A 19,751-nucleotide genomic window follows, 5' to 3' on the forward strand; every position below is an offset into this window, starting at 1 on the left:
TGCTTTTGTATCTTTAAGMTCAATCTCTGCACTTGAATAATTGATAAAAAATTTGCATTGTGGAATGAGAAATATATTTATGTTGCAAAGTAAAAGAGTTACAGAAAGGGATGTTTAAGGACGGCTGCAAGTGAAAATGCTCAGCGTTGTTAGACTTTGTCATCGCGTGAGCTGAGCCTTGTTCTTATTGGCTCMCTTTTATTGCCTGAGCATAAAGTTTTCACTCATGTCTTCACATCACTTAATGTGTAAAAAAACCYTCATGCATAATGCATCAGCATTTCATAGAAATAGGTTGGAATAACCCATGCTTGATTTAGATTTACTTGTTTTCTTTCCGGGGCCGCCACTGATCTCAATAGATGGAAAKAAACCTGGTTGCTGTAAGCTCGTCACCTCTGAGGGGTGGATCTTCAAGGACAAAAGGAAGCAAAACTCCCCAGAGCCTTCACTCTGTAGCGGTCAGGGGGGTTCCCAGCACTCTTATTTTAGATCTGTCCATTGTGTCTCATAAAAAAGAGAAAATAACATTTTGTTTCATTTTGATTCATTTTTACATAATAAGGATTTTAATAAACAGTGAGTTTCCAGACAACCAACCTGGTTTTTAGGGGAAGGGTGTGAGTTCTGTATGGTGCATAACTGAGGGACTGTGGAGCGGTGTTTACAAGCTGAACTTTTATGAATGATTGGTGAAGATTTACGCCTCACTATTTTAATGTGCTGTTAAAAAATTGGCTATTTCTCTGCTGCAGGGAGCATGGGTGCAAAGAATATCAACATCAAGAACAAGAATTAGGATGCACAGATTAAAATATGATACTTTGGAATGAAAAACAGATTGAGACTTAATAAATTCTTACAAATATTCTTCAGCCATCATAGAACTAAGTGGTGGACAAAATTCAGAAAAACCAAATTCACCAGATGTTGCCCAGATAACTACAAATCCTGAGATAAACCTAAAGTAAATGGACCTCAAGGTCAGATTTCCTTTCTTTCCCACGTTCAGTGYGTTGCTCAAGCCTAAGAAATGAGACAAAATAAATGGCAATGTTTAAGAGCATCTTATTTTGGTGTTAGAACTGCTTCTTGTAAAAGACGGACTATTTGCAGTTTCCTTCCACCTGCCAAGACCAACGTATCCCCAAAGCTCTCACATCTGTCTGTCTGCTAAAGGATGGAATGGGCAATRGCTGCTTGGAAATGGGATTACTTAGAGCAGAATTGCCCATCCTCAGAACGAATATCCTCCTGTAGGTTTTACAGTAAAACATTGTTTTTTAAGAGGCCAAAAAAGAATGTCAGCAAAGCAGATGATTTAGCTCAAGATACTGAGGTTCTGCACAAACAACATATTTATAATTAAAATATGGGTACTTCACTGGAAGAAGAAATGAGTGTGCTGGATGATAAAACAGGAAAATATTTTGATCAAAACTCTCCAAGCATTTTTTATTTACCTATGACAGTGTGCCTGTGGCTACCAGAAGCCAGTTGGGTAAATAACAGAGAAAATAATTCAATGATTTAGTGGAAGCAAGAAAAGGTCTTGTAATTTCATCTGCATGCACTGGGCAGGATGTGAGATTTGCTGGATCTCATCAGAAGTCGTGAGTGAAACAAGTGATGCTCCACTTCCTCTGGCTGGGGAATGGGCAGGCTGAGGRAACAGTGCTGGCAGGGGGATTGGGAAAGAAAGGCTTGCTCCTGAGTGCTGCCTGGCTTTCACATGTGCCTGAAGAAAAGCAAGGATTAAAATATGAAAGACTTCTTTAACAAATGAACATCCAAAAGCTTCAAATTTTCCAGCCACGCGGGGCTGACTCAATAATAATAATAAAGATACCAAGCTTTTATGTCTCACTTCCTTGAGCCAGATCTGTAGTTTCAGTGTTGAATTGGGCAGATCGCCTAGTTGAGCATTATTTATGACACAGCACATACCTCTGGATATATGAAATCATTATCTGAATCACCCTCTGGATATTACAAGTGATGCATTAATCTGTGCTTCCCTGACAGTTTTTTGTGCTGTATTAAACCCAGTGAGAAACTCCCATGTCCCAGATTTTTTTGATCCATCTTTGTGTAACTGCTTATGGAAGTGGTAACTGAAGATTTCTTTAGTCTTTGAAAAGAAAGCACAGTTCTTTTGTAAGCCTTCCAAGTAAACATGAGTATTTACCTCTTAGAGTAACGGTGTGGTTGGTACAGGGCAGTAAATTCATACAAACATACTGTGTCAAACAGTTTTGTAGTTCTGCTTTTTCTAAAAGTGGACTGCATATACCCTGTGGATGCATGGGCAGGCATGTTGTGTGTTTCCATTTTTCCAATTACAGAGTTTCTTTCCAGGCCAGAGCACAATGAACTACAGGGAATGGTGCAGAATCTCAGGGTGAGATGGGAATCAGCTTCTTAGGAGGTCGTTGTGAAGTCACTTCTATTCTCATCAGACAGATCTCGTACCTGCACAGTTATTTCTATGGAAATTGAAGGTCTGGAGCTCAGGAGAAGGCAGCAGCAGATTTCCCATCAGACAGGATGGTTCAAAGAGAAGAGCCCAGAGGCAGCCCTGGGGTGCTGTTCCCTTTGGACCCTTGTGTGTCCGAGGACACAGAACAGCAGGGTTTTCTCGTGCCTCACCTGTCTGAGGGAGCGGTTGCCTGGTGCATTGGCACACTCGTGGCCACGCTGCTTTCTGCAGGGACCTGACCAGGAGATATTTATTCTCTGCGTGTCGTATTTGCAGAATCTCACTTTGCAGTTTTGCAGCTGCAAGCAGAGCTGGATCACTGTCTAATGTTTCCTCTGGGATCAAAGAACTGTGCGGCTTCAAGAAATGCTGGGAGCTGTAGACTCAGAGATGTGATGGTGGGTCTGCTGCCAATTATATGCTTCTAGTTTCACTATATCAAATCAATTAGATCTMATTTAATCCCACAGGAGACTAACAACTCCCAGCATTGGGGAAGGTTTTCTGGGTCTGTTTCAGGGAGGAATTCTTGCCACTGTATTTTTATTCCTTGTTTTTTGTTTTTTTTTKTTACAAYGTCCAGTAAGTTCCTCAAATGTTTGTGTGTGGGAAGGGAAGAAGAAAGTTTAGGAAACAAATTTAAAATCATGTTAAACTGCAGAAATATTTGTATTCTCAGTTTTCACTTGTATGTCTCTGCACCTTTCCAGCAGCTCAGTGATCATTTCCTTCTAAATCATCCTCCTGGGATTTAGAAGTTGGGTTTGGGGTATTTTTTAATTTCTGCAAGAAGGGTTAAAAATATTTAGTGACTTTGCACTCCCTGATATTCAGGAAAGAAAATTAACCATGAGCTGGGCTTTCAGAAACAGAGTGGCTAAATAAATAACTAATACRTCAGGATAATGAGGCCAGTTTGAGCTCTAGGAAACTCTGAAGCAACAGGACGGACTACAACTGTTACAGCTTAGCAAAGTGGAAATTAAAGTTGGATTGTTCATGCTTTCTAAATGAGTGTCCAAATGATGTGCATAAAAATTTGTGATGAGCTACCTTTGTATGTCCTGGGACTTGAATTTCATGAAGGTGTTCAGCTACAAGATCTCCATCCACTTGTAGCTTGAGGCATGTCAGTATTGCTCAAGTGAGCAATAACCATTTAAGCATGGAGGAAAAACACGGTTGATGAACTGGAAATAAGAATAATTTATGCAGAAAAACCTCTTTCTGCACTTTTCACATAAATAATCAAATACTGCAAAAGCACTGAAGGAAACCAGGATCACGTTGTCTCAGGTGATCAAAAAATTGAAATTTCTAAACACTGGGTATTTATTGCCACACAATGTTCAATGACCACTACTGCTGGGACTGGCTTTGGAGCTAATTAACCCTGCTCGTTAACCCTTCTCCCTCAGTCTCTCACATTCTGAGGTGGGAAAAATTTGGCTCTGTTGAAAAGAGATTGTGTGGCTTGAAAATGGAAAAATAATGGATGAACAGTGTGCCTGTCAACACAAGTCAACAAGTCAGATCAGTCAGCCAGGTAGGCTAGAGATGCTAGGATGTAGATTTCTTATCTGTTTTTTCAGGAAATGTGTGTCCTCTGTCTCRTTTCCAAGTGGTCCTTTGCCTTCTGATTATTCTCTGGTGGGTGTGTGCCAAGGTGGAAGGAGAGTAAAATTCTAGTGCAGTGAGGAAAACAGTAAGCACAGCTCAAATCACTGGTATATTGCTGTACTCCAAGCACTCATCTGAGAATAGAAAAGAGGCACAGAATGTCCCCACATCGTTCAGAGATGTAAATGCCAGCAGGCCAGAAGGGGAAAAGGTGAATTTGGTCAACAGCCATGGTCAGTACTTAAGGAATTTTAGAGGCTGCAACAAATAAAGGAATTCCTAACAACAAATGAGGAAAACATTCTCTTCCATTGAGTGRATAAGGCTTTGGTTGTGCAATTTGAGCTTGTTCAAGTAAAAATGTTTAGCTTTTTTAATAAAATAGATCCACAGCAGTCTTTTCAACTCTTCCCTGTTGTGCTGAATCAGACACTCTGCAATGCACATGCTGCACCTTGTCTGTGCAGGAACAACCCACCTTCCAGCCACACTCTGTTCAGCTCTGTCCCTTGGAGTCTGAGGTGTAGCTTTAATTGCTTCCTTGGCATCAGCGTGSTCTCACTGCCAAGGTGTGGGTCATTGTCACTCACTAGCACAGTGCAGATTAATAGCAAGGGCACTCTTGTCCCTTGTTTACACAAGCACTTGAATATTTTCTCAGTTTAATGGAGAACCTGAACATGATCAAAACAGAGATTACTGTGACTCTCTACTTTTCCATAAACTGAATTTACAGAGCAGACAGTCACTGAGGAACGAGTAGCTCACTTTAGTAGCTCTAAAATTAGCCAAATTTTTAGGACATCTGTAGTTCAGAAGAAAGCAGCTGCGTAGAAATTAATTTAATACTGCCTCTGGTAAAGCTTCACCTTTTCAGTTATCTAAATTTCTTACCACTTATGTCCACATTCTGATGAGGTATATGAATGTCCTGTTGCCACAAAGCGCTAGAAACGCTTCTTCCTCTAACCCCTTTTTAAAGAAAAGGGTTAAGCACAGTGCACTACACCTGAACAATGGGATCATGCAGAGTAAGGGGCATTTAAATGAATATGGTTTGCCTCAAATGCATGGAAAAATACAGAGCACATCCCTTATTAAGTTTCTGTTCTGGTAAATGAATATACCCTCAAGCCACTATCAATGAATGCAAAAGGAAATGGGCTGCACACACTCACTAACCTGCTGTGGGGATCCATAAATATAACTCTGAATGTTGGCAGGCAAAAAAATGCCTTTACCCCATGACATGAGGTCAGGGTGAAGTCAGTCTATGTCTGGTTGTTCAAAAGATGTTGTCAGTTTTGATTTGTATTGGTGGGTTTGATGGAGGCCAGCTCCTCTTTCCTGTCAGAGCTCTCTAAAGCCAACATGAACCCTGCACTGTGCACGTCCGTGTGGTCACAGACCTGGGTCTGGCTGGCATCAAGGAAAAACCTCTTTGTGACCTTGGGATGTACTCAAGAGGTACTCTTGGCAGGAATCATGGCCTTGAGATTCCTGAAAATGGTTGAAAACTGAGTATATTTAGTTCTTGTTCCATAAGTCCAGACAGATGGTGGGAATGTGTAGCAGTTTCAAAACCTCTGTTGTTTTCTGCTGAGAAGTTCGGCTCACAATGCAGCACTTTTGTACTTGTGAAAATTCACCTGTGTCTGAAACTTGGCTAATGTAGTCTGAGACCAGTAGGTCTGGGGGGAAAAAAGGAGAGAAGGGTAGGGGCAAAGCACAGGAGGATGGTGCAATCCTCATGGAAGAAAATGTCCCTGAAAGTTATGTTTAATTTAGTTTAAAATTCTTAGAGGCATTATACAACTTCTGGAGCTGAAGTGCACAATCTTTCAAGGTTGATTTAACGGTATGGTTATAATCTAGCTGTTTTAAAAACTTGTACTTAGACACACAGGAAATATCTAAGTTCTAATTTAATAATTTTTTCAGGAAGGCACATTCAGTAGCTCTTGGGCAGATGAGAGAAGTTTCTTAGAGTGTTTCATCTCTCATTTTGTTATGCTTAAATACCTTTTAGCTTTGATAATTGGCTTGACCTAAACTGACACAGAAAAAGAAGCTCAATATCATTGCGTAAATCTGTGATAATCACCACATCATTACCCAGTATCACCTCTTGAAAAAGGAATTGTAAAGCTGCTTGGTATTCAAAATCCAGCAGAAAGYTATTAACCCTTGTTTTTATGAACAGATTTAAAATGCCACTTGTAAGATACAAACCAATGGGCTAAAGCAAAATGGAGCTATTTGAGATGGGACCTGGATGCACATTTTGTTGGAGGTCTGATATCCTGAAGTGCAGATAAAGCAATGGCAGTTTGTGCTGAAACATTTTCACCGGCGAGGTGAATACTGACTGGATTCTTAAGTCAGAAAGCTCTTAGCTGTTCTGCTGCTTTGCTAGATGAGTATCTCTGTTGGGAAACAGAGTGTGGCAGTACTCTACCTTTATGGGGAAACAATGTTAACATCCATAGGTGAAAGAGTTAGTGGGAAGACCCCCCCAGTTCTTAATGTATTATTGTCTAGAAAGGGTTTTCTGTCATCACAGGGTGTGCAGGAGGTATATACAACCCCTGAAAACTATTACAATAACTTAGACATTCAATATGAAAAATTATGTTGCATTTTTATCTCACTCTTGTCTTTTTTCTTCCTCTCAACTGTTTTTTTAAGGAATGTTCTCTCATTTGATTAAAACAATATTAATCAGTCACAGAAAACAGCCACCACTGGGACCTTTATTAGGCATTTTATCATGCACTAATTGTTTGAAATCGTAAGATCTCAGAACCTCCAGTGACCTACTAATGCACATCCTGCAGGAAATGTAAAAGCTCTCACTTCGGAAGTGTACGAGTGCCTTCTCTTTTTGGAAGTATTTAGCAGGTGTCTAAATCACAAGATGATGTTTTTCTCTCTCGTTGGTGCAGATAGCTATGGGAAATACACACCACAATGCATGTGTAGCCATATTACAGGGTATCTCGAGTTGGAAGGGACCCACAGGGACCATCAGCTCCAGCTCCCTGCTACTCACAGGTTTTGGGACATAAAGAACTGGAGCTGAACACTGTGTGTGCAACACAGGTGAAACTTGGTGAAAAATGCCTTGCAGGGGCAGGTTTTGTGTGCATGTATGAGCTCCCATTGTACCATCACCAGTTCTTGCATGTAGATTTCTTATCCCTTACTCCAGTCCTCCCATTAATTTTCATTGCATTTCCAACCATGATAAATTCTACCATGGGAYATTCTACATGAAATTCTGTCATGAACTAGTCCAGATGAGCAAGACCTGGTTTTCAACTCTGAGGCAGAATGTCAGCTGCCAGCAGCMAGAGCAGCATGCTGAGCTCAAGGAGAAGTCACGCGTCACGTCGCTTACTTACCGACTGCCTTTAGAGACGCATACTTGTTCAGTTCTTTGCCTGGGGGCTGCTGCTCATATGGGTTTGTGATCTGTCCCAGGCTGGGATATGAATGTTGATGTGCCATCTGAGGAAGGAGGGGAGATGTTGGTATGACATTATTCATCTGGGGTGGATCTGTATTAAAGAAAATTGATAAGCATTAAGTAAAAAGTAAATGAAAGTTTTCACATTGTTATTGAGTACAGATTAGACAAATTATGTCCTGAGATTTAATGCAACAGAACAGTATTTACTATAAAGTGAGAGTTTGAGTACAGCAGACCTGGACTTCAAACAGTTAATGGCATGATTAAAAGCTAACKAGTGATTGTAGCAACACACAATAACTTTTGTATAAAAGGATCTTTGAACTAAAAACTAGGTTTTCAAAACAATCGAACACCGACAATACTGAATTTGCTGCAGCATTAAGATACAAAGCAAACATGGAGTTTGTTCCAAGTTAGACTGAATACAGGGCAGTAGAGTTGCTCTGTGCAGCAGGAGAGCCAGACTCATTTGAATTGGCTCATATGCTGCACATACACAGTTACACTGCTTTTGAAACCAGGAGCAGCTTGGATATTTGCACAGCATTATATCGTGTTCTGTAGRCGAGCATCACAGTGCAAAATGGGGGGTTTTGCCCCATGACTATCATTAGGTGATTTCTTCAAAGCACACACTTTGTCCTCAAGTTTTCTCCTCTTCCCTGACAGTGGATATCACAATGTCATACCATGATCATGTTTTCTGTAGCAGACATACATAAAACCAGGAGCTAATTACTGCTTACATACAGATTTATGCCAGCACTCACCCTAGATCCTTTCTGAAACTGATTTATTTAATAGTAGAGAATACAGCCTGTATACTTTTCTTTCAAAGGTATATTTTTTTTTTGTTGTTTTTAATGCTCAATTCCGGCCTCAAAAACATGTGGTCATAATTGTATTCTGCACTCAATTTACACACCTAAATTTCAACCGATTCAACATGATCAGTGTATCTTTGCTGAGTCTTTCTCCAGATTGTGTATTTTGAGATATTGGGAGCTGATTGTCAATTCTAGAACTTTCTCATGGCTTCTGCAACCACAGACAAGCACATTTTCCTCCTGCCATGAGACTSTGGTGCTGTCTTGGTGACCATASAGTAACTCYCACAGCATGGAGCACAAGGYAGWGATCATGTAGACACAAAGCTGGTCAGTTATGGRAAAGGCAGATTATTGTGATGGATTRATTGGGCCATCCAAATGCCCACAGGATCTGGCAGGAGCCAAATATCCCTGCAGTTTGCCAGGATTTTAAGGGATTTGAGCCACCTGGCTTTCCACAACTCATTATTAAGTAGGAGCTCTGAAGTCAGTTAAAAGATTTACTGCTGGGAAAGAAAAGAAACCAAAGGTGTTTTTTAACGTTCTTCCCTGTCTCTTAGAGCAGGATCTCACGAAATCATATGCCATTCCTATTCCATGTTTAGAGTACAGCCAGGAAAAGCCTTTACTGGAATGGTTTGAACCAATGAATAGTTGACCACTCTCCAAACCATCCATATGTCCCAAATATCTCTTTTCTCTGGCTGTGAGTGACTTTTGAGCAGCAATGCCAGCACAGCTGTATTTCAGGAAAGGGCAGCACTGAAGGTACCAGGATGGGTTGGAGCTTCGCTGTAAGGAAAGTGTCAACCTTTTACCCCTAATGTCCCTAATTATTTTTCTGAGTAGAGCTAAATTGGTTCTTCATAGATGCTACTATTGTAAAGTTCCCTTGTGGCAATTCTTATTATTCAATCTGTCAAAACATCATGATTTCACTGTGGTGAAAATATTATGAGCACCAGTATTTCTATACTCACTACTGAAATGACTTCCAGCCATGGAGACTTGTAAAAACAACGTAAAAAAGGTGTAGTTAACCAGGACTGGTTTTCTGTATGTTTCTTACTTWGACATATCAGTTTTATTTGGTTATTTCTTTAAACATAGTGAAGAAAGTTACCGCAGGAATGTACTGGGGAAGATGAATTTGGTGAACTCGGGCTCTGTCCATGTGTTCAGTGACAGAATGTGTTGCTTCCCAGTTGCTGGGTTACTGATGGTGCTGGGGCTTGCTCTCTTGAGTGTTTGTAAAGATGTAAAGAAATATGTTTTCAATTTCTACATCATCTTTGACTTCTCTCCTGTCTTGTTAAAAGCCCAGAACCCTTCTGAACTATGAATTCCAAGTGAATTAAAGACAATGATTCCTACACTGCCACACTGACTAACACAGTGCCCCTCACTCAGAGCCAGATGCGTACCCAAGACTAAATCACCACATAGCAGACATGGTGCAATTTACTCATCCATTTGGCCATTTGCACAAAGTAAATTAAGCAAAAGGCCACCTCTGCCAAAGTGCATTTTACCATATTGAAGAATGATTCCTATTTATAAAGGCAGTCCCATTGGAATGAACTCCTAGGGCCTACAAGAGAAATCTCAGCTTGATATATACATCTGTCTAAATCTGAATCAAACTAAATTTTAATCTAACTGGCCATTACTGGTGAATGTTGCATGTAATCACAAGCTCACCGAACTGAGCGATCTGATTCCTTATCTTTAGGTTTCTAGAAATAAGTGAGCAAATGAGACCCTTGTGTCCTTTTCTCCCCACATAATTAACATGATGATGGGTAAATTCACCTATATTTGGATGCTGTTTGGGAAATGTTCAAAACTGAAGCAGCAGTGGTGCAGTTCTGCAGCAGTCAGATCAGTGGGCAGTGCCAGTCTRACCACTGCAGCAGCCCAGTAAGCTGAGAGCATTTGGGAGGTTTTGAGCTGCACTGCCCTTCCTTAGGGCAATCCATATTTATAACTAAAAAAGGGATTGGCCTCAGCAGCGTTGTCTTATATTTAACACTAATTCAATCTCAGCAATACTGAATAGGGATTCTCTCAGGAAATAAGATGTTTATCTACAACTACTTCACAAGATGTTCATGTGAAATTTGAGATTTTMAATTTTTTCCTGAAGTTGAAAAAAAATAAGGGTTACATTTTGGGGAAGAAATAATAATTTGTTGGATTCTTCAAAATATTTTGTGATACAAGGAATTGGTTTCTGTTGGAATAAACCTGAACCGGAAAACTCTTTACCAGCTTTACCAGTGACCCCTCATGCCAAGTGAAATCCTTTATACTTATAAACCAGATATTCTGTGATTGGTATTTGCAAATAACTGCTTCACTGAATGGGGACACCTTTAACCCCAAAGCTGTGGCTGTGCTCATAGATTATTTTTGGCAATGTGACACTGCTATTGTCCATCACAGTATTTCATATAACCAGCTGCACTGTGCCACTGCCAATTGATGTATTTATTTTTAAAAAGCAGAGAGTATGAGCATCATAAAAACTCAACTGTTTGTGCCACAGCTTCTAGCATGAATAATCAGACCTGATTAGCAATGGTGATATTGTTAAAAACCTGCAGYATTCCCAACCTATCTTGTATTTTGCTGAAGCAAGGGAATGCAATGCCAGTATGCCTCCCGACCTTCCGAGACCTCGAGGGGTTATTGTGGATGAAATGTTTGTGGTTTGCTCTCTGTCTGCCTACTACCAGCCCAAAAGGAAGAGTTTGAAATATGCTGGAGCTCACCACACACAAGCTAGATGTCTGATGAAAATGAGAGAGACAGGGAAAAAAAGAAAAATTAAGAAGTTCTTCTTAAGCTGGAGTGTTTTTGACTATAATTCCCCTAAGACCTCTAGGTGTAGAAAAGCTGCTAGGAGACACATGGAGAAGAAAATAAGAACTGGAAGGAARTTGCACCAAAACCAGACTATAGCTAGAGAAATAGGGAGTTATATCCCAGCCACCAACAGTGAACCTTTGGAAGTGTCTGAGGCTTTGGCTTCTTTTCATCAGTCCCAGCAGCTGATGAMAATTGTTCACTGAAAATTATCTCTTTCTTACCTTGGCCTACATCTCAGCCTATCCATCTATTGAAGATGTTACAGTTAACCGCTTACTGCGTATTTCAAGTGAAAATGGTTTTTAGGAGTGTCCCTACCCTCCTCTGATTGTGAATTTTGGAGTTACTTTAGTGTGCATCACGCGACAGTAGTGTAATGGGGTCACTGTAATTATTCTGCTCTTTGACCAATTAAGATGGTGTTATATCTGATTAATGCACTTCATTCAGAAACCAAGCAATGGGCATGTCAACAATTATTAAATACAAATAAGAATTCAGTGTAAAACACCTGACACCAGCCATAGTCCCATGTACGAATGGGGTAAGAAAGGCAAAAGCCTCCAAGCTGAAAGTTTGATTTCTGCATTATCTACAGGAGCACTGTGTGCTCACCTAGTTTGATTAATCTTGTCAAGAAGCTGCCAGAGCAATGGGAGGCTCAGGGTTAGAGGAAGGGCTGTGAGGAGGCTGCAGCAATAATAAACCYGTTCACTGCTTCAGAGCCAAGAGCCTGCCATGGGCATCCCTTGATCTCAGCCCCTTCCCTCCTCCTCTTCAGCCTGGGAGAGTGCAACCTGCTCTGCAGACTGGCCTGGGGATTCATTCCTTTCTCTACAATGAAGGCAATGATTTAGTGCTTGGAACCAGGGGAAATGAACTCCATAGGCACAGAATGGAATCTATTAGTAAATGAGTGGTTCCAGGCACCAGGAAAAGCACAAATGAGACAGGCAATGCAGTAACAAAACAGGAGAGGGTGGGGGGAGGCCAGGAAAGCAGAATGAGATTTTGCTATAAAAGCCACCTGCAGACACACATACAAAAGAAATGAGAACAAGACAGACAAAAGAAGTCTGGCAAGTCAAAGGGGGAAAAAGAGAAAATTCAGAGCAAAATATAATAATAGCTGAGCATTTTGAGATACTCAGGAGAAAAAGATATGCCCTGAACTAACTAAAATTGAAAATAACAGCTATGAAAACAGGACAGATCTGAGTGATTAGAGAATATCACTTTAAAATTGCTCTCCTCCCATTCATAACTGCACTGATACAAGAAGTATATTTGCCTCTTTGTTCTTGAGTGTAATATACTTAATTATAAGACCAGCTCATCCAGCATTGCCAATCCATACTCCTGTTCCTACAAACCTCTCCAAGAGAAACTGCAGGTGCCGTTTTGGAAAAATCCCACATTTGATGAAGGCTGTAGGATTTCAACAACTTTATTATGCTGTTMATTCCTTTCAGACCAGTTTCTTCCTGGATAATAAGACTGTTCTCCATTCAAGACTCAGGAATGAGCCTCCTGTTGGGGTGATGCCCATTCCTTGCCCCATATACTTTTTCTTGCCTCTCTGTAGGTTGTCCCAGTGCAACTGAACTGACACTGATGGAGGTTTTGTATCTGTGCATTTTCTTACACCTTTATAGTCTTTATAGGTACTGTAATGCCATTGTCACTCTCTTTATTCACAYGCTTTACCCCTTCCTTCAGATTTGCGTTAAATGTTGTATTTTAAAGGATRTTTTTATTCACACCCAGCCCATACATGGGTTTGTCCTGCAAAAGGTGAATCAGGGCACTGTTTGTGCACATATGTGTGTGGTCCCTCCAGTTTAACAGCCACTCTCTGCCCAGTACTGAACTGGGATAGAAGAGTGCAAGAGCCCCAAAGATATTTATAKGCAAAATAATCTCTGAGAGGTGTGTGTTTATTGCTTACCCGAGGGCTTATTCCCAGAAACAGCAAAGCAGGTTACACCCCAAAACTTATAAACTTGAACCCTTTTGTTTGTATTTGCTGTTATAAATATCCATGGCCTTATTCTTCACATAGTTGAAAAATGATATTTCAGCTCTTGTTAAATTAGTGGCATTCTGCTGCAACATTTTCCACAGTCTAGTGTAAGTTCTAAACTGAAAAGTATTCCTCTCATCTAATCTTAATTTCTCTGCCTTGCAATTTAGCTGATTTTTTACTTTTGCAGGAACAGATGCTTGCAATTCAATTTCTTTATCATTCATTATTTTAAATGCTTCTTTACCACTTTTCAAATATTTGTCTCTTCTCTGAAATAATAATTTCACTCCTTTCAATCTTTTCAATCTTTGATCGTTACTGCTGCCATTTCTCAACACTTACAGCTTTGCAATGCAACTKCTGGGATGAGGGTCTACCCCAGTAGCCCACAGAGCTGTGTTATTCTGTATATAATGCTGTAGTAAGTCATCTCTCTATGTCTTTGTCCCTTAAGATTTGCAGGCTATTTTGTTTTCTTATCAGTGATGCACAAGTCATGTGAGTAGTTGTCCTAAATGTGATAGCTCTGAGACAATACATATTTTTCATGGCAATTTATGCTAGTCAGTGATCTGTTCTGCCTCTGCACCACATCACAAAAACATTCTTGTAGCACAGACAACCTACCCATCTAATCACAATCACAGAAAAGATCTGAGATGAGTGGGATGGCATTTAATCCAGCAAAAAAAGTTTCTATTTAATGGAAGTGACAGTCGACAGTGTAAATGCGTGTCATCCACCATCGGGGCTCMTGCCTTTCCCTGTCCTAGCAAGGGGTGCAGGATTTAGTCCCGTGGTACTGTTGGTATGCTCCTGAGTGCAGGAGTCTCTCAGCACACTGACCTCTGATGCTTTATGTTTGATAATTCCTGCACAATTAACCTTTTGCTCTGCTGCTGGCTCCCATGGTGAAGGCTGTGTGCTCTTTCACATACAAATAACCTCAGTGCATCTGTGAGGCCAGGCTCCCTCCCCACTACAGGAGATGCAGGAACATCTCCATTTGCACTGTCAGAGTAGAGGTACTGAGCTCCCTCTGGCCCAGTGGGGCTGGGGCTGTGCTGAGTGGAGCACAGGAAAGGGAAGGACACCCATCCCTGCTGGGAGTGGTGTGCATCAGCAGGGCTCAGAATGCTGACTGACACCGAAATTCCTTGTCCCTTCAAGCTGAAAATTGGCAAGAGATAGGATGGCATCTCTCAGCACCTTGCTGATCTCATTTGAGACACCAATGAACAAGGCTATTGTGGGTGCAGTCTTCATAAAGAATTATGGTAGGGAGATTCATGAGCTGGTTTATCTGGATATGGGAAAGAAGGTCAAGGAGTTGGGTCATAAAATCCAGGGTGCTCTGCTTTTGGTGAATATCTTAGGAGGAGCTGCTGYTCCTCTGGCAGGAGAGATGAACTGCAGGGATGCATCAGGGAACTCTGCAGTCACAGTGCTGCTGTTGCTCCAACAATGCCCCACACCTGTTTTTAAATGGCAAAACTCCCATTTCCTTCCAGTGCAGTGGAGTTTACTGCTGCTGTCTTATGAAGCCAATGCTATCTACACACACTCAAAACCAGATGGACTCTTCATTCTGAATACTTTTATCTGAAGTGAAGATGAAGACAGCATTAATTTCACAATACAAATCCTCACTCCTTCACCCCTGTAATTTTCTATCTACATTATTCAGCCACTTACCTAGGTGAAAGTCAGAGATTTTACTTCTTTTAATAATGATATAAGGGGTGWGTGAATGGGAGAGGAGTTGAAACATAAAAGAAGGAAAATCAGTACCAGTGTGGTCAAAGAAGTGTGAGGCTCCACTGCTGTCTGATTCCAGTCATGGAAAAACACTCCATATTCCTATAAATAGGCCTTTTKCTTACTAAATATGCTGCTATCACTTTATTTTTAAATTTATGGGCATTATATATATATATATCTATATATAAGAATCTTATGCCTGTGAGCTCTCCTGAACTCTGTGACAGGTTGCAAATGGGAAACAGACAACTGCATCCTTGTGTACCATTTAAAATCCAGACCTGTAGACTGAAGCTTCCCACTGTCTTCTAGATGAAGTCTCCGGTGCTGTGAGGTGCTGAATTCTCTGTGGTCACAGGGATTTAGGAGATGGGGCCTTCAGCATGTTTCAGGTTTGGGCTCCTTGTTTCTGGTTAAGCTCCAAGTGTGTAGGAGCAGAGTTCTGTGGAACCAGTTGGCTGTTTTACTGCCATCCCAGGAGGGTGGGAGTGGAATATCACTGGCCTTGTGACTAAACTGGCTGGAAGCCTCTCTCTTTGCTTTTCATTTCCCTTGGGCTCCATGCTGTGCCCTCACACTCACATTCTCATAATAATTTCTGGGCTCTTGCTTTGCAAAAGAGTTGCAGTCTGAGGTTGGTTTTCCATGTAGACTTTTATTATGTGCCACCGGATCTCCTTTYATGAAGGTTATTTTTATGTCCTCTGGAGGTTTGCTTTTCCATCATAATTACTCACAACCTGACAGACTTATAATCCTCTGATAGGATTTGTGACATTGTAATCTTCTCCACAGCTACCCATTGTGGCTTCACAAACAGAGGATTATAACCTCTAAGAAGGCAATAAGCAGATGAACTCTGGAGATATCAGGACCCTGCTTTCATATCAATTTCCAGTGCTTGAGTTGTGGGAGGGCAGGGAGCAGTTCTGTGTTCTCACTCCTGCCCACGTTTCTGGTTTTCTTCATCTACTTTTGCCTCAAGTAGCACAGTTGAGAAATTAATTAAACCCACCAGTTATATACACTTTGAGCACTGCAAATATCCTTAGCCATGCAAATTAAGAAAAGATAAATTCAGCAAATTTGACTTACACAACAGAATATWTTTTTTTTGCCCAGAAGAATGTTCTTTATAGTTTCCCAWAAGGTAGCAGTTGTTTTACAAATCAAACACTCCTGTACCTTTCCCCAGAAATAAAAAGTCTACTGTGATTTACCAGCCAGCTCAGATCCGTTGTTTTGACTGCTTTGTCTTTCAATGAAATTACTTTCTTTCCAGCAATTAATATACTTTTACACAATGGGAATGTGCCTATCATTATAATGTTATTCTAAATATTTGTGTGCTTTGTTTATTGTTTTCTTTCACTCTAATGGTTTGAATACATTAAAAATTGCYTTGCTTCAGGCATCCCATTAATTTRTCTATTAGCTATCCATATACCATACACTAACAGTTTAGAAGGAAAAGACTAGACAGTATAAAATTATAGAAGCCAACTTCATGCCTTTATTATTTACTGTTGTGTCTAAGCAGTAAGTGAGCATTCCCTTGCCTGTAGCTTGTGAGTAACAAATTTCCTGCAGGACTCTCACATCATTCAAGGCAAAAGCAATTAAGAGTAAGATTTAAGGCAGAGAGAGAGGTAAAATTGGGAAGAAGTTGCTCAGTGTTGYTTCCATTCAGCTGCCAAAGGTTGAGGACAGTTTCTCTGGTGAATCATCTGGTTAACGCGGGGCTTAAGAAATATTTTTCTTCAATATTTATCTCAACTTAAAGCACTTCCCAGTGGCATGTTCTGTCCTGRTATACCTGGCTCAGCAATGGAGATGAGTGTGCTTTTTACTTTCTGGCATAATCTAGTTTATTCTTTTAGAGTGTCTCTAAATAGGAAATTATATCCTGGACTCCAGTGAAGCTGTAACATCCAGTTATGGATCTCTCCTTTCCCTGTCCACATCTGCAAGTCTTGTTAATGTCTGTTTGTTAGTCTGTGTTAAGCAAGCAAAAGCTCAGAGAAAGAACATGGAAGGTCAGGGAAGAACTGGAGTTCTGCTCTCAGATAAATAATCATAATTTGTTATCTTTTGGAACAGCAGAGAACAACATTTATTGATTATTAAGTAGGTTGCATGTTCTCCTGTTGCACAGATCACAGGAAATACAAATAACTGGCTTTTCAAAGGGTGATGACTATTCCTTGTGCTGCATCATTTTATGTATTTTGAAGCCTCTGCGCTACAGAATGAGTGTTTTAATTCCTCTCACAGAGAATGATTAGAGGTTTCAGGAATCCAGCCTTTCTGAACACATCTTTCCTGAGCTTTGGTGTCTCATATGTCTCATATCTTGCAGGATGTCTACTTAATTATGCCCCCAATATACAAYTAATTCTCTGGCATCAGTATAGTGYTGTTGATCCATTTCTGCTTTCGATCCCCTGAAGCCCAGAAATCTTTTTATGTCAGACTGCTCTTCACAATGACTGTTCTTAAACATAGAACCTTGTGTCTCATTTAATAGGAAGGCACCTTGTTTTTCATATGATGTTTCYGCGTTTTAAATTCTTTTGAATTCTAATTCTGTCCTTCAAAATCTTTGAAAAGCCTTCCAGCTTGACGGTGTTCACTTACTAAAATTTAATAAGTGTATGTACACTGTCCCATTGTCCCCCTCATTAATGAAAATATTGGAGATAGAATAAATCACTGCAGAACTCTGTTCACTGTATCCTAACATTAAAATAAATAGGAATCACTTGGGGTTATTCTCTGAATGCAGTTTTCAGGCAAATTTGCGCCAACCTTTTAGAAACAGCTTCTGAAATCCTGTTAAAARTCAGGATTTGTTATAGCAAAGTGCCCGTTCCATTGACACGAAAGGGAATTGCTCAGGTTTAGCTCCATTTGCTCCTGAGAAATCTGCATTAGTGGTTATTCATGACCATGTCTATTTCTATTCCTTTCTCYCTTTCTTTCCCTTTTCCCTTAATTCATGAATTAAACAAATACTAAATTATTTTAATGGAGTTCTGTTCTAGGGCTTGGTAGCACACCTTTGTTTTTGAGTGTTTTACAGAATTTCATCCATTGGGTAGTTCTCAAAGGTAATGTCACTTGGCAGACCCAATCCTTTCTCCAAATGGGCAGATGAATCCCCCTGGCCCATCAGATAGAAACAATGTAATTTTCCAAGTGCTCTTCRAACCTGCCCCTCTTTTCCTCAGACATGACCTCTCCTCTGTTTCCTTATGTTGTTTATTGTTAGTTTCTTGAAATTACTGAGTTTGGTTGGGGTTTTTTTTAATGAATAGTGATGTCTTGTCTTCCAAAAGTGACAGTTTGATTCTTTGAATCTTTAGATGTTAACTTCTAATAACTAAAAATAATTTTTTTTTTAAAGTAATATTTTGGAGCCCTGTGTATGGTTCTCTTTTAATCAGTGTCAAACCTTATCTAAGCAGGCATTTATGTAAGCCACAGYAATTTGGATTGGCCCTTTATGTAGAATAATATCGTAACATTTAGCTGCTTAGTTATGATGTGTTCCACATTGTTATTGCAGCAATTTCTAGAGTTGAATTATTTTCTATTTACATAATGTTGTTTTATTCAAATATATGCACAATAGTTTCAGGGGAAAATAATTAGGCGAGACAGCATCAGACAAACAACTCCTTTTGAGAAAGAAAATGCAGTCTTTGGTGGGAGAATGGTGTATTCTTAACATCTCTAATATTTAGTCCGTCTCATTTGTGAATCTAATATTGCAAGTGAAGCAGACTGAGTATATCCTGTGTGAGTAACCACAGAGCTGGGAGCTCACCACGGACCCGTTCTCAGCTCCAACACTCTCATTACTCACAAATGGCTCCTCGTGCAGCCACTGATGGCATTGCAGCAAGAGGTAAAAGAACTCTGTTTCATGCTTAGATGCTAGAGACAAGAATAGAAAATGAGAAAAAAGATAGATTTTAAAATACACTTTTCTTTTTGCACTTAAAATTGTGGATTTCAGGACCTATCCTGAGAAACGGGACAAACATCTGTCCATTTTCCCCCTTGGAATTACCATCCAGGCATTGACTAGGGGAGGGGACTTRCTTTATTTTTTAAATTTGATATTATACTATAACATTTAAAGGAAATTAATGTCACATTATAAGATACCATTTAATTTTAATATTATAAGTAATCTTAAGGATCATTCAAAAGTATAATAAGTGACTTCAGCCTTCAGATTATTTGATCTTCTCTACTGCTGACGTGYGTATCCTTTTGAAGGAAGTGCCAAGTAGACAGGAGAGTGGAGGAAAAGGAGGACAGAAAATCTTTCCATAATTAGGACACAGGCAATCCTGTATCAAGAGGAACTTTATTTCCCTATTTAACAYTTCAGTAATGATCCCATTTTATTTTGAACCTTCAGACTTAAAAGACAACTGTGGGAGCTGCTGCCTCACCCCCCACGTTATTTTAGGAGCCTCTTATGTGTAATTTCTGTGATCAATAACGTCCCTACACATACCCTGACGTGCAGCATGAAGATGGCCTAGTTCTATTTTTGCATTTTAATGGCCTTTTGCAGAGTGACACCTCTACTCTTAAAGAACAATGATGAATATATGTTTCAATAAATGAGAAAATCTTATCGCTTTGGAGAAGCAAAATTTGGTGGCTTTTAAA

The 19,751-nt window shown here is 40.0% G+C and overlaps 1 protein-coding gene across 1 annotated transcript in view; it reads right to left on the reverse strand.

The window, feature by feature from the left end:
• SHISA9 (shisa family member 9) overlaps window positions 1-19,751 on the reverse strand; it is a 166,077-nt gene that overhangs the window by 11,621 nt on the left and 134,705 nt on the right. The window contains exon 3 of the mRNA XM_057367305.1: window positions 7,504-7,659. Coding sequence (XP_057223288.1) covers window positions 7,504-7,659 — 156 coding nt within the window. The remainder of the gene's footprint in view (window positions 1-7,503; window positions 7,660-19,751) is intronic.

The sequence above is a fragment of the Malurus melanocephalus genome, unplaced genomic scaffold, assembly GCF_030028575.1.
Source record: "Malurus melanocephalus ecotype Western Australia unplaced genomic scaffold, MMel_1.1 scaffold_77, whole genome shotgun sequence".
Classification (NCBI taxonomy): Eukaryota; Metazoa; Chordata; class Aves; order Passeriformes; family Maluridae; genus Malurus; species Malurus melanocephalus.